Consider the following 16427-nt stretch of genomic DNA (forward strand, 5'->3'; position numbering starts at 1 on the left):
TGAGTCATTGTCATAGAAAAACAAAGAAAACTTTTAAAACTAGGTAAAAACAGGTCTTATTTTAGTTTATAGCCATTGTAACCTAGATATAGTAAGAGTTTTTGAAGGTCATTATACAATTGCTTATTATTGACACAAAAGAATACAGTCCAAACTTATGATGATCTCTACAAAGAAGAATCCAAAAAGTAGAAACAGGGTAAAACAGAGTGTAGTGTATATCCAAACAAACAAGCAAAACCAAAATAACAATAACAACAACAACAACAAAACCCAGGAAGCACAACAGAAAACACAATACAAGTAATTCCATTTACCTACTCAATAATTTGAAAAATTATGAGAAACTAATAATTTGAAGCTATATGAATATTTTGTATTTTCATTAAAATAACAGGATTAGAGAGGATTAAAAATAATCCGTTGCATTTTCCAGACCACAAATCTTTTATAGAAAAAACTGCTTTAAAATTTTCATAATCTTTTGAAATTCAAGTAAGGGTAATTTACAAACTATATACTTTCAGTTTCATTCAATGGTATGTTGTTATTTTTTAATGTTCTGGCCAGTTTCCTACTTGATTTTCAAATCCTAGGTTGGTTGGTCGATTTTTTGATTGATTTTTCTATTTTAGGCTAATTAATCTCCACAAGATCTTGTGGTTTCAATTTTTTCCATGTAATCATTTAAAATAATTTTTTTAAAAAACACAAATATTTGCTAGCCCAGTTACACATAAGCGTTCATTTCTCACCCAGATTTCACAACAAAGAAAAATGTATGCTTAATTCCATATTATTTGACTGTTGAATTCAAGTTACATGACAGAAAAACAGCCACCTCAGGGATTACCCAAAAAGCACAAGGAAAATCCCCATTGGAACTGCAGAGTAGCTACAGTATTACTTTTGAACCACAGTTCCTGGCAGATCCAGATTAAAGCTACTTGTCTCTCCAAAACGGTATCTGTGTCCTCTGACAACCATTTGATGGGTGTCACCCTATTTGTTACCACATTTCTGGTAGAGAAAATAGCCTCTTTCAAGACAACACTGTCCAAATAATTTTTTTTAAATACATATTCCTCTCTATTTCCTTATAGTTTTGCCACTTCATGAGCAATTGTCATCACAGAGACATCTCTCATTAAGACGACAAGGGCAGAACATAGAGATGGCTATATTGTCATTCTTAGGGATTCCACTACTAGGTACAGTAAATACGGTGATGTTACTCCCACAGTTAAAATTATAAGGAACACATAAATACTACTCATTCTTTGGAACTTAATTTCTTTCTCTTTCGAGATATTCAAAGTCCTTTTCAGAACACTCAGTGATCCCTTACGATATTTCTCTTATGAAAAGAAGTGCTAGGCTGGTGGCAGTGCTCACGCCTATAATCTCAGCTACTCAGCATGCTTGAGGCCAGAGGGTCACTTGTGGCCAGGAATTAGACACCAGGCTGGGCAACATAGCAAGACCACACCTCTAAATAAAAATAAAAACAGGCTGGGCACGGTGGCTCACGCTTGTAAACCCAGCACTGTAGGAGGCCGAGGCGGGCAGATCACAAGGTCAGGAGATCGAGAACATCCTGGCTAACACAGTGAAACCCAGTCTCTACTAAAAATACCAAAAAATTAGCCAGGCATGGTGGCGGGCGCCTGTAGTCCTAGTTACTCAGGAGGCTGAGGCAGGAGAAAGGCGTGAACCCGGGAGGTGGAGCTTGCAGTGAGCCGAGATCACGCCACTGCACTCCAGCCTGGGCAACAGAGCAAGACTCCATCTCAAAAACAAATAAAAATAAAAATAAAAACAATTAGCCAGGTGTGGTGGCCTGTACCTGTAGTCACATTTGTGAGAGGCTGAGGTAAGAGGACCGCTTGAGCCCAGGAGTTTGAGGCTGCAGTGAGCTATAACTGCACCACTGCATTCCAACCTGGGCAACAGACCAAGACCCCATCTCTAAAAAAAAATTTTTTTAACAAAAGAAGAGTGCTCTGAATTCAAATATAAGGTAGGAAGGAACTTCATAAAGTGCTAGTAAAAATGTTTTGATCATGTTATGACAGTTCATGGAATACGTAGCAGTAGGGATCAAGAAATTCTCAGTTACTCTTAGTTGTTAGGGTATCTTTACATTCTTAATGAAGTTAAGAATTTTTGTGGTATGAATTTTCTAAGAATATTTCCTATCTCACACAAAAAATCTTGCTGCAAAAAAACGTATTAGGATACTTCAAAAACATCACTAGCACTTAGCATGTGGCGTATTTTGCTATTATGACTATTTAAAAAGAACAGTAAAACCAAATAATAATAGCAAAGATTTTGAAAAAAAATTCAGATGTTCAGGCTTAAATTATATTAAATTTTGTGTGGAAGTAAACAGAAAAAATTAAAACTTAGTTTTTAAAATTAGAAGTAGTTTATTATCCTTTGAGAATATCCATTAATATGTGTATGTATATATGTGTATATACGCATTTATATACACATACATACACACAAATGCAAACGCCATTCATTATTCAATATGTATAAATATATACATACATATCAAAAGTTCATTACTAAAGCTATAAACTCAACAATATCTAATATGAGTTCAGAGTATTTATTCTACACAAATTGATCACTAAAAGGTGAAAGACCTGTTAGCCTTTCATGGATTGGTTTTTATTAAAGTCATGGTTTTGACTTTTATAGAAAGTTATGGTTTTGTTTTTATTAAAAAAATAGGCTGGGTGTGGTGGCTTTCGCCTGTAATCCCAAGACTGTGTGAGGCCAAGGCAGGTGGATCACTTGAGCTCAGGAGTTCAAGACCAGCCTGGCCAACATGGCAAAACTTGCCTCCACTAAATATACAAAAATTAGCCGGGCATGATGGCAGACACCCGTAATCCCAGCTACTCAGGAGGCTGAGGCAGGGAGAACTGCTTGAATCCAGGAGGCGGTGAGCCAAGATCGTGCCACTGCAGTGGGCCAAGATTATGCCACTGCACTCCAGCCTGGGCAACAGAGTGAGACTCCATCTCAAAAAATCAAAATAAAAATAAAATGCTTTGGGGTGATATATTAAAATGAAATTGTCTTCAACTTACCCATTCTAAGAATTGCAGTTTTCTGCTAGTATTTAAAAAAAAAAAATCAGTGTGATGTTTATATTTACCTAAGATAAAATGAACTAAGTACTGCTACTGGCTTCATTTCTTCCTTATTTTTTTTCTCCCCATAATCCTTTGAATTAACTCAGAAAGCAAAGAATCTATACGTTATATATACAGGGATAGCCCCTTTTTAACCTGCATATAGTTAAAAGGACACATCATTTTTCAAGATGGTCTTCTTCATCTTACTATTGTTCCAGTGATGGTCCATCCCTTTTCCTCCCCTCTAGTTTCTTTTCAACCCAATAAAGAGTAAAAGCTGCTGTCTTATAAGGAGTTTTAACTGAACACAGGGGTCGCTGTTGAGTAGTGCAAAGCATTTTTCCTCCCTAGGGCTGAGTATTTGTAGTCAAACCTGCAAAGACTTCTACAAATTAAAAAAAAAAAAAGTTCAACTTGCACTTATGTAATACAAAACTAAACTCCAAATCAACAACAGGCATCAGGTAAACATATCCAATACAATTTACAGACATAAGTGAAAGCATTACAGCCTAATCACACATCTAAAAGTAAAGCACACTCAAATGAAATGTCTACAGAATCATTAGTTGGCAGCCATTCTATTACAATCACACACAATGTCAGTGGTGCTGTAAGCCTGTGCCACTGACAATAGCATAAATTTTACATCTCATTTCTGTGGTCATAAAATTAATGATCAGTTTAAAAATACTTCTTTGTAAAAGTTATTGCGCAAAGAAAAGACATGAATGTGTCCCTGTTATGTACTCACAAGGATAATTATGGGGTTGTTGCTCATTAATACTGTTTCTTGTTTCCCTAGAAAAGCATTTGATTTATCCCACAACTTTCAAAAGTGTAATTAACGATACAAATTTAACAGAATAAAAGACAATGATCCAAGACTTACCTTCCTATAATTTCAGTAGTAACAAACATTGCAACAAACTCAAGGTTTAATCATACTACAGCAGCATATTTTTCTGAAAACATTTTTAAATTTATACTAGCTGGGATCAAATTACTATTAGCCATTCTTTTTAACATGGTTCATTATCAATTAACATTTTCCCAAATGCCTAGAGATGTAGCCCAACAACAACTGAATAGTCATAATCTCTACAATCATTGAAGCTGATTTACCCAATTTGTTGCTTGTTTTTTCAGAACAGTCCTATTTTAAACACAATCAGGTAAACAGGAAATGAAGTAATATACAGGTTGAACATCCCTAAATCAACAGAACTCCAAAATGTTCCAAAATCCAAAACTTTTTGTCAACATGACAACACAAGTGGAAAATTCTATGCCTAACATCTTTGCTTTCTGATGGTTCAATGTTCACAAACTTTAGTTCATGCACAAAATTACAAGGTGTATATGAAACATAAATGAATTTAGTGTCTATGCTTAGGTTCCATCCTCAAGATATCTCATTATATATATGCAAATGTCCCAAAATCCAAAATCTGAAACACTTCTGGTCCCAAGAACTTTGGATAAGGGATACTATTAAACCTGTACCTAAAATCTGAGTGATAACCATTCTTTCTTACTGAAAGACAAACAGGGGGAAAAATTACTCTAGTGAAAATAAATTAATTTCTAATTCTCTACTTAGTTCACTTGTCTAAACTAATATTTCAAGTAATAATATATAACTAAATTTACATAATTAAGCATTTAACTTGTCATTTCTTCAGGGAAGTTTCATTCTTAAGGCTTTGAAGGATATAGGTCACTGAAAAGAAGATTCTCCTCGTAATTCTTCTACAGTAGGAGGGCTAATTTACAGCATGCAAATACTGAAGACAACTTCTGGCACGAAACTGGCGCAGAGCTTTAAAATAAGAATACCATTTTTCAAGCACTGCCTGTGAAATATACTCTACTACTATAGGTCCCGTCATTTCAAACATGCTTGAGACATTTGTACAAGGCCAATGGTGGGGGTAGGTGATAGAAGGAAAAAGCTGTGAATTATTTCCTCAGATTTCATTGTGGAGTTATCATTCAACAGAAAACACACTATGTTAGGAACGGTAAAAAAAGGAAATTAAACATCATCCAAACTTCAGACTTTTCTGCTATTCTTATTCTGCTATTCTTAGTCCATTAATAAACTTAAGAAATAGTATGAGCGAGAAGGTGAAAGGAAACTGCTTTCTAAGTAAATCTACGCATATTTTACAATATCAATAAAATACTAAGGCAAAATCTTTTTTTTTTTTTTTTTTGACAATTAGAGCAAAAAGATTTTAAAGGAGAAAATGAGACTTTTTAGCTGTAGCACCTGAAGCAATATATTCCCCTTTTTCAAAACTGTAGACACCAGGCCTGGCACGGTGGCCCACGCCTGTAACCCCAGCACTTTGGGAGGCCAAGGTGGGAAGATTACCTGAGGTCAGGAGTTCGAGACCAGCCTGACCAACATGGTGAAACCCTGTCTCTCCTAAAAATACAAAAAATTAGCCGGGAATGGAGGTGGATGCCTATAATCCCAGCTACTCGGGAGGTTGAGGCAGGAGAATCGCTTGAACCCAGGAGGTAGAGGTTGCAGTGAGCGGAGATCGTGCCACTGCACTCCAGCCAGGGTGCGACAGAGTGAGAGTCCATCTCAAAAAAAAAAAACACAAACAAAACAAAACTGTAGACACTAACATTTTACAAATTTGAAAAAAAAGTCTCATGAAATATTTGAGTAATGCTAATAAATACACCCTTCTTTTAATAATTGATAATTTTCCCCCAAATTGTTTGAAAACCGAATTTATGAATCAAGATTAACTTAAATCTTCTTGACAAATAAAGTTGAATCTGAAAGTACGCAATAATATTTATTAAACACCTACTATCTACTTTCACATTATCTTATTTCAGTAAATCAGTCTATAAAGAAAGCAATCACACCTAAATCATCTTTGGAGAAAACCGAGACTAATACATGATCAAGACACAACTACAGGCAAAATTTTTTTATCATGTACTTAACATATACAGCATTAGAAAATTCTAGTTAATAGTCCATAACAGTATTTACTAAATAGTAATATATTCTCATTGCAAAAATAATTATTTCAAGTCACATTAAGAGACCTATGACCTTGTTATGTGATAGAGAACAATGCTGAAATAATCACATAGCATAATTCCAGTGCATGAAGCCTAAATTCCGGAGGATACTTTATAGTATGAGGCAATATTGCAAGTAAAACACTAAGGTTAGAAACTAGGTTCTTCTGTTGGCCGAGCATGGTGACTCATGCCTGTAAGTCCCAGCACTTTGGGAGGCCAAGGCGGGTGGATCTCTTGAGCCCAGAAGTTCAAGACCAGCCTGGGCAACGTGGCGAAAACTCATCTCTACAAAAAAATACAATACACAGGCAGCGTACCTACAGTCCCAGCTACTCAGGAGGCTAAGATGGAAAAAGAATCACCTTAGCCTCCCAAAGGAGCTGAGGGAGGCTGAGGCTGCAGTGAGTCATGATCACACCACTCCACTCCAGCCTGGATGACAGAGTGAGATCCTATCTCAAAAAAAAGAAAAAAAAAAAAAAGGAAAAAGAAAAGAAAAAAGAAACTAGGTTATTCTGTTACATACAATACTTTGAAGGATATAAAAAGGAACTATCTGTTCTAGATAAAACCAGCAATATTTCAAATGAATAACAAGGACTAGACTCAGCAAGAAGTGTTCTAGCTGATTAGATTCAAATCTTTCCTAAGTACAAGTAAAATTAAGGAATTTAGAAAATCAGCTGATAATTATTCTAAAGATGCAGTCGGTCAGATCTCTTCAACAGAGGAATCAAGACTTGCACATATAAGGATAAAAGAAGAATTTTAATAAATTAAATGAAAAAGAAGGTTGTAAAACAATAGCTTTCTATGGAAATTAATATAAACAATTGAAACATTAGCTTAATACACAAGCTTCAATAACTAGAAACCACAGTAATAAAATAAGTTTCTACCAGTGTAAACTATTCTCACCCAAAAAATTGGAAATATCAAAAAAAAATCCTAAGATCTATGCAGCCTAGTGTTTCAACTACCATATCAACTCAATTAATTTTAAATTTTAAGAATCGACAGCCAGGCATGGTGGCTCACGCCTGTAATCCAGCACTTTGGGAGGCTGAGGCAGCTGACCTCTTGAGCCAAGGAACTAGAAAACAGCCTGTGACACATGACAAAACCCTATTTTTACAAAAAAAAAAAAAAAAAAAAAAAAAAAAAAATTAGCTGGGCATGTAGGCAAGTGCCTATAGCTCCATCTACTCCAGAGGCTGAGGTGGAAGGATCACTTGAGCCTGGAAGGCGGAGGTTGCACTGAGCCAAGATGGTGCCACTGCACTCCAGCCTGGGAGGCAGAGTGAGACCCTGTCTTAAAAAAAAAAAAAAAAGAAATACCTCAAACTGTAAAATCTGTATTGTTAAATCTCAGGATGGGAGATTATATAGAGTAGAAGGGAAGGATTTGTGAGGGAAGTAAGGAAGGATGATACACATCTGTGTGCATTAGAGAAATTAATAACTTATTAAATATGAATAAATCTGCATTAACTCTTTTTATTTAAGAACTCTCTACCTGGTCCTTTTTTTCCCCCCAATAGTGACATCAAAATGATACTTAACTGTCATTTAAAATATATATACACATATATGTAAATAAAATAAGGGTGTAAAGGTAGAAAGGAGGAAAAAGGTTATGTTCACAATGTGACCCTACATTGACTAGAGAGAGAGAGAGACAAGAGGGAAGAGAAAGGACGGAAAACAGCCAAAAGGAATTCTGCCCAGACCTCCTTGTATAAAGATAATCCAAAACCTCAAGGGGAAAACGCAAGGTGGAGAAAAGGCAACACTCCCAAAGCATATTTAGAATTGAATTTACTCAATGTAGAGACCTGAAAATAAATTCCTATTTTTAAAAAGAGATGTACTATATCTTGAATAATTACTTTGCAACTATTAGGTCTGTACCCTTTACTATGCCTAACAAAGTACAGGAATAGTCTTTTTAGAACAAAGCTGAATATACTTTGAGTATACAATGGCATAAAAGTACTCAGCTCAATTTCTCCAAGGTATACACCTAATTCATCTACAGGCTTACTTTTAAACAGGCATTCTTCATAATTATTTAAGTCAATACAGCAGTATTGAACTACAAATGACTTATCGAGAGGAAAATGATTATGAGCAATCCCTAAATTCTATGCTTTTTGAACTCCTATTTTATGCTCATTTTTCAATTTCTATCAAATACTATATAAATTTCCATTCTCTTTAGAGACAAAGAATGTATCTCAGTAATGTAATTTTAATACCCACACACCTGAACGAATTCTAAAACAAAATACCAAAGGAAAAGTTTCTACACTATTACTGATCCATATGCAATTACACAATTGCTTCATATCATGCTTTTTTAGCTTAAAAATTTTAAATGCACAAATAATTAAACCACAAAGCACAATGCAAGTTCAATAATCACTGGAATATGCCTTTTAAGAGAGGCAGAATCTGGTATCTAATATTCTTCCATAAAGTATACTATATGTCATAATTAAAATGCATAAATTCATTTCTACATTCATCTAAACAAAATGCAGCAGAATTAAACCCATAGATTAGGATTTCTTGCAGAGCACAAAAAAAGTGGGTACTTGCAGGTAATAGTTTCCTGCTCATTTCTTTATTTAAGTGTTAAAAATCTTAATATGAAAAAAAAATTTCTTCTCATTCCCTTCAATCATACCAATCTTGATGATCTAATGTGAAAATAAACTGTGACTTCCTTTTAATTGATTTTAGGTTTGTCTGGTTAACTACTTTGTTTATTGAAACTGTTACCACCTTCCCACTTATCAGTTGGCACAAATATGATTTACTCTGGGATCTGTTAGCTTTGGTTAGAAGATGCCACCCTGTGTGTCTTCCTCAAATCCGGAACCTAGCTCTATGGAGGTTAACTAACTTTATATTGTGACCCTCAAACCAGTATCCACAAGCTGTACATCATAACCCATGAATAAGTACCACGGAAGTAAGGGCCACACCCAGTTTCCCTTAAAGAATTGAATATATAAAGTAGTAGGAAGTTCCTATACCTTTCCTGATCGGTTTTTCAGTCTGCTAAGCAGCTGTCTCTCAAATCTAGAGGGAGACAATCAGGTTATCAGCATTCTCACATATTTCCAAAAAAATGAAACTGAATTCCCTTCTTTAAAAAATGTCTATGGCCCCTATGTATTCATATCAAAATAACCACAAGGAAAATAAAAACTTTCACTTGAAAAAGATTTTATTGTTTGTTCTCAAACAAAAATTTATACTGTTTTCAAAACGTCCTTCAAAAACATTACCTGTGAGCACTCAGCCACAGGCCCTTCTCCTACCACTATAAAATAATCTCTGCAGTGATAAATGGCAGTGGGTTAATATCTCACCTCTGCTTCACCAAGTTATTCCACATGTAATTGGAGGTTTTCACCTTTCCTGACAAATTTCTGCCACAATGTACTCTAAGAAACACAAAACCTAAGAATGTTAAGTGCATAAGATTTCTGCGTCGGAAGACTGTGCAGAGTAAATTCTGGATATACTGTTTAATTTTCTTCTCAGCAGGGGGAGCTAGCACTCTCATCTTGAAGGTCTAAGTACACATTATAGAAATTTAAATTTTGATTCCAGCTATCAAATTTCAGTACGTGTTAGATTATCCTATTGAAATCTCCACAGAGGAAAAAAAAACTTTCAAGTTTGCCAAACATAAAAACTTACCTTTGTCTTGAAATTCCTGAAGATAGCTACAAAATAAAGAACATTATATTTTTAAATGAGGTTGAAAAATCAAAACAAGGTCTAATCAGTAACAATAATTAAAATCCAAAATCTATATTAAAAATACACACCTAGATATACATTAGAAAAAACTAATTCCTGTCCTGAAATGACAATTCCAAAATGCTTAAAAATTTTAAATAATTTTTAAAGATCTAAGTACAGTAGTAAAATGAGGACATATCTTAATATCTATGACATGTAAATATATTACATTTATTCATTTAAAGTAGTAACAATTAAAAGGATTATCTTTCTTCAGTGTCTGAGGTATTTTCTGTATATTAAAATCCTCAATTTACCTTTGTCTTATCATTTAAACCAAATATACCCTCAGATAATCAAAATAAACAGTTGAATTCTGCTAGAATGCTCAGAAAAATACATAATCAAGAAGGGCATTATAAGCATATCTGTGTTTAAAAACTATATAGTGGAAATCTATTTTTTGCCCTTTAAAAATACTTAACACCAATCAAATTAGAACATTAAAAATTTAACTCCATAATAATCGATTTCTTATTAAAATGTTAGTTACAAAACTGCTTCTATGTAAGAAATCAGTAAAGAAAAGGTAAGTGACTTACACAGACTTTACATCTTTTATCTTCTTAATAAGGGATTCTCTCTTTTCCTTTGCTTTCTTGGATAAATTTTCTCCTTTCAGTGTGTCTGCTACAAATGTTTCAACATCTAAACCACGCAATGTAAGAAACAGGATACAAATTATAAGAAATAAAGGTTTCGTGAAGATAAATAGGACAATGATTGTTTCTACACATAAGCGTTAATACCTGTACAATTTGTTATATTTATCATTCCAAAGCGTAACAGTTGAAGTATGTTTCAAATACTAAGTTGAACAAATCTGATCACCACTTAGCTAATAAAATGTGTATGTTGTATTTATGCTTACCACAGCAAATACTATTTGGATGTTTGGCATCATTAAACAGGAAAGAAGCACACAAGTTTTAATAAACTATGGTGCCAATTCTTTTATATGGAAGCAAGCACCAAGTTTTTATGCATGTGTTAATATCCTTTTCTAGTATTTTGTAAGTTCCGGTGTGAAAACGTCATTCATACATTGTATCAATATAAGCTAATGTCTCTGGCAAGGGTCTGTTTTCCCTAGAATAATCAATTTTCAGGTATATCCAACATGTAATGCTTTAAAGGAAAAAGAAAATCCAATTTTCTAGCCAAGATTCCCAAATCAAGCCCTCCTCCTTCCTACCTACCCACTCATTCTGACTACCCTCAAATAAAAAAGATAACCAGCTGTGTAGTTTTGTGAGCTCTTGCTTCTTGCCGTGGTTTACCACCTGAGATACTTCTTAAGGAAGAAGTACAAACATAAATTATTGCACTATATAAAAATATAGTTACCAAGAAATAAGATTTCTATGGCTTTATGTAACATTCCCTCATAGCCTCTGTTTTTTTAATTTTAGTAAACTTCTAAATTACCGTGTTGTCTGGTTCTCTCTAGTGTAAAATTTTTTTTTTTACACTACAGGTTTAATTTTTTACTAGTTCCATTCTTCTTATTCATGAAATACTGTGCAATTTTAATTTTATTTTCAGAATTTCACAGCTCATTTTGAAATATCTAATATGGAGGATATCATTAAAAGGTGTTTAAGTAGGCATGGCTATAAATCATTGATTATTTCATATGGAAGGGATATATGTTTTACTTTCTTTTTCCTTAACTACTTTGTATGGCATCAAAACATAATAATATTACATATAAATAATTCAAAGTAGTATGGTAAACAATCTCTCAACTGTACTTACAATTAACCATTTAAAACCTAGTATATGGGATGAATGTTTGTAATTCTTGATTACAAAAGTATCTTGATCCAATGAGGAAAGCTGATTAAACTTCTATACATTCATAATAAATGTGTAAAGGTAATTTTTCACTAAGTCAATATGACAAGTAAAAGAATTAAGAATACTGTAATAATTTTTAAAAATAGCTTATGGTTTGAAGTCTATTAACAACAAATGTGTTAAAAATAAGTATCAAAATGAAATGAAAGCAAATGTCACAGCTTCTCTTTGAGTTATATTTTGATGAGGGGGACATAGAGACATAATCTAGTACTAGTGCAAATTAGACACAGACTTCTAAAGTGAATTCAAAATAACAAAACTTACAAAGAAGCATGCTGCTCTAAATGCTTTAAGTTTTGTACCCAGAAGACCAAGCAACCTTTGGACATTTAGACATTAGCTGAAATGGAAAGATCACTGGCTCCCCTCAGATCATTACATTAACTTTTGCAAGAAAGTGGAATAAAGGAAGAAGCAACATCCCTACTGCTGATTCTTCTTCCAACCAGACTCAATAGGAAGAATCACTGGCCCAGTGACTGGGGAATAGTCTGCTTAGTGTTATTTTCACTCAATGTTTGCCTTTGATTCCTTCTTCCATGAGTATTTAATTGCCTATTTTACATTTTCATTATACAATCCAAGTTTAAACAAACAGAATCTATTTTCTATCTCTGGAAGTAATAACAACAAATTGCCCCCAAGAGTTTTTTCTTTAAAAGGTCATTTCAGTTTTATAAAAACTCAGGAAAAAAAAAAAAAAAAAGGATGCAATAAATACTCTACATAGTGCTCTCTAACGCCCCCAAACATGTTTTAAAATACTGATCCATGTTACTATTTTATGACAAAGTATTTTTTTTGAAAGAGTGTGCAACTGCAGGAAGAATCGGTAATTTTCAAGGATGGCAGAAATTCAGAGACTGGGTACGGGTTTTTGTTTTTTTTTTAAGAGTAGCCTTTTTTAACATACTTATTCCTAAGCTTTTCCCAGAAAAGGTTTAAAGCAACTAAAATTATTTAATAAACAGTGCCTTTTTCGTGATTATTTCTCAAAGGTGATGTGGAGAGGGTAGAAACTGCTCTGCTAAAAAAAAAACAAAACAAAACAAAACAAAAAAAACCTTTAAACTGGAAGCAGTTCCTGAAATAATTTTAGTTTGTTGATTGTCCACAGACTTGGTTTTTAAACTTTTGAAACCTAGGTTATTTCTTAAAATCTACACTTTACCCGTTTCTTTTAGAATCGGATGAAACCAGCCTCTTCCAGGCACAGGAGACTCCTAGACATGCCGGTGGCCTTCAGCTGGTGCCTGAACAACACACCGATCCTGATCTCGCAACGCAAAGACAGACCAAGCGCCGCAAAGAAGTTGTAGGGCTGCGAGATGCTCCAGCTCTGCAGTCGGAGACACGCACATCTAAACCCCAGGGTTTCTCTCAGGCGGTGCTGTGAGCATGGAGAGCCAGGTCTGGGGCAGCGCCCTCGCCAGACAAACGGGGCTGGATCTGTGGCTTTGCAGCTCAGAGCCAGGGTAATATTTCAAAAGCGAGCAATAAAAGTCTTGGGCGAATCAAGTGCTCTTCTGGCTGGTTGGAGAAGAGATTTGAAGCTTTTTATTGTGCTCTAAATAGCCCTGCAAACGGTAAACTAGCAAGCACAGTAAACTAACAAGAGCGTTAGCCCTCTTCTACCTTCCTTTGAGGGTCGTGTTCCTCGGTTAATATGTAGATTTCACCATTCCTGACTGCCCGTAATTCAGGGAAACGCAGTAATTTAATTACAAGAAAAGGTCAGCCCCCCTCGCTCGACTCTTAGCCCGGTTTTTAGAATTCTTCCTCAGAGGGAGGGGCTCAACTCACACTCTCACGCATACTGGCCACGGGAGAGAAGCGTGTGAGGCCCACTCTGCGCCCACGGGAAAGGGTTTAACTACCGGGTTTAACTACCAGGTTTAACTACCCCCACCAACCCCCATCTCCTGCCTCCGGGCCAGCAGCCAAATAGATTGCAGGGTCTGCACTGCTTGCATTTAACCCCAGAATTACCCCTATCTCCATCAGCCTCCACCCCAGCCCAAGTCATCAGCAGGAAAAAGTTATCCCGGTGAAAGTAAATGTGATGGGATTTTAGTTACTATTACACCTCAACACTGTCAAGAGTAAACCTTATCTCATGGTACAGCTGTAAGGATCTGGGGGAGAAGGCCTCTGAAAAGATCAGATTTACAACTGCTCTGCCGATAAATGTCAAGGTCTGAAAACAAAATTAAAAGATGACGTATACTGGCTCAGCAATCTTAAGTAGTTTAAGTTAGAAATCTCTCAATTGCCATGGAGACCCCTAAGAGGCAAACACACCAAATCACTAAATAGTACTCCAATTTTCCTTTTTTCCCCCTTTTAACATATAGACCTCCTAAAAAACAGTCACCCCACCTTTCCCTAGAGTCACCAGTGGTTGGGACAAGTATCTAACACACACACTAACTGCTTTCTACCAACTTCTACACAGATCACATAGTGAAAAGGTGGAACTACACTAGGTCAGAACAGTTTACATTTTTTTTGCAAATGATAAAATAACTCTTAGCTTCTGGATATAGTATCTAGCACAGGTTCCCACTCTTGAAAAGCAGTTTGGCCACTTGTCCTCACAACCCCCAGCTATCAAACAGCCTAGAATATGGCTTGCAGACTGGAGGTTAAAAACAAGTCACAAAGGTAACACCTCCTCTTCCTGCCTAATCCTCCAATCACCCAATACCTCCTGGCACATGCATATACACACACTCAGCCTCCATGATGGCCTGAATTGTATGGGGGAGGGAGCAAAAATTGAGCTGAATCTACCACCATATGCTCAGCCGCAGATCAATAAAATAAAGGTAAAACCAATCACACAGCACCCCCAATGGCCTTACTAACTTAATTCCACATCTCTCTCTACATTGTGAATTGGGCCAGATTTCTCTTTGCTTTCACTGAGATGTGCTGTCACCAAACTTAATATGATAGGGATCCTAGCCTAGAATCTAAGCTGCCGTTAGGAAAAAAAAAAAAAAAAAAAAAAAAAAAGACAAGCTCTTCTCTGTTAAACCAGGGTATGGCTCTGACCAAACAGCTACTGATGAAAACATAAAAATCAGTTAAACTGGGCACATGCAAATCAATGGAGCCAAATGCCCAAAGTTGGAAAATGGCTAATTGAAAAGTTATTGATTGTTCTGATGTCCTTCCCTGATTACTCAGCACGTGCTTTTACAGGTTGCAGATGAACTGTGGACTTTTCAAATATGGAAAAGGTGACATGAACTGGCACAAGAGCTCTCATGGTACAGTGGGTAAAACATACCAGAGTCTTACAATCCAATCATTGGACAAAATTTCCAAAATTGACTTTGGGAAGCTAAATGATATATTTTGATAGAAAGCTGGGAGATCGTGCCACTGCACTCCAGTCTGGGAGACACAGCGAGACTCCGTCTCAAAAAAAAAAAAAAAGAAAAAAAAAAAAAGAAAGCTGGGCTGTTTAAAGGTGGGGCTGAACATCTTTCAACCGCTGAAAGATGACTCTTGATAAATAGCACCTTACAATAATCAAAATCTTTTTACCACACATTTTCAAAGAAGCCACAGTGAATAACACATTAATTAGTCTGAGATTTACACTATATTCACTTTTAGGCAGCATCTATTGTAATGTGTTCAGAATGTGATTGAAAAAGAAATGTAAACTCAGTGGAATGAAAAAGATAGACTTAGCTTTAATTGAAAAAGACAAACTAAGTGAATAATGAGTATATAAAATCTAGCCTATGCCACTTTTATCACCCATATATGACACTTAATCTGAAATTTATGAGAGACAACTGTGTTTCAAATCACCAGCAGCTTTTCCTACGCTGTTGTGTCTACCTTCTTTCTAGTAATACTTTAACGCTGGTAACAGGAGCAATAAGCCCATTTGCAAATTTTTCATATAATGCTAACTTTTTAATATGTTTAGATTCTTATTTTTGAAGAAAACCAATGATAATTTGGATTGGGTAGCTATAAAAACTGTATATAATATCAAGAGCCTTATATAGTAATGAGATGAAAATACTTTCAATGGACAGCCATGCCAAAAGATCTCCTCCCAAGACAAAGTAGGACATTATATACTTAAAATAGGCAAATAACTTTCCTAACACCACATCTTAATTCATCTGTATTATTTAACCCATACAAAAAATCTCTATAAACTTCTAGTCCCTTAATTTACATATATTCCTATTTCCAGAAAAGAGTATCTTGGAGGTACAATAGATTTCATTTTGAGATTAAGTGTTCTCATATCAACTCTATGCTCTTTAGTGATTGCTGCCCAGATGGGGGAGGCTTGTTCTTGCTCCATAGGAAAATCCAGGTGCTAAGGAGGTAGGTGACTACTGGTGACTCAGTAGGTGGCACTCTTCCCTTTACATACTCAGCCAATGTCCCAGAAGGAAGTTATGAGACACTAGATACACCATAAATAATTCTCATAGGAAAAATAAAACCAAAATGTTGACCAAATTATAAATGGAACTTTGGAAAGGTGGAAATCAA

At 35.3% G+C, this 16427-nt stretch overlaps 1 protein-coding gene across 3 annotated transcripts in view; it reads right to left on the minus strand.

The window, feature by feature from the left end:
* Window positions 1–16427, minus strand: part of SKAP2 (src kinase associated phosphoprotein 2) — a 209655-nt gene that overhangs the window by 180803 nt on the left and 12425 nt on the right. For all 3 annotated transcript variants that reach the window (XM_050785454.1, XM_050785452.1, XM_050785453.1), the window contains exons 2-3: window positions 10574–10679; window positions 9927–9952 (exon numbers count right to left, since the gene is read on the minus strand). Coding sequence is in view for 2 of the 3 variants with exons in the window: in XM_050785452.1 (XP_050641409.1) it covers window positions 9927–9952; window positions 10574–10679 (132 nt within the window). In the remaining variant the exon portion in view is untranslated. The remainder of the gene's footprint in view (window positions 1–9926; window positions 9953–10573; window positions 10680–16427) is intronic.

This window comes from Macaca thibetana, chromosome 3 (genome assembly GCF_024542745.1).
Source record: "Macaca thibetana thibetana isolate TM-01 chromosome 3, ASM2454274v1, whole genome shotgun sequence".
NCBI lineage: Eukaryota > Metazoa > Chordata > Mammalia > Primates > Cercopithecidae > Macaca > Macaca thibetana.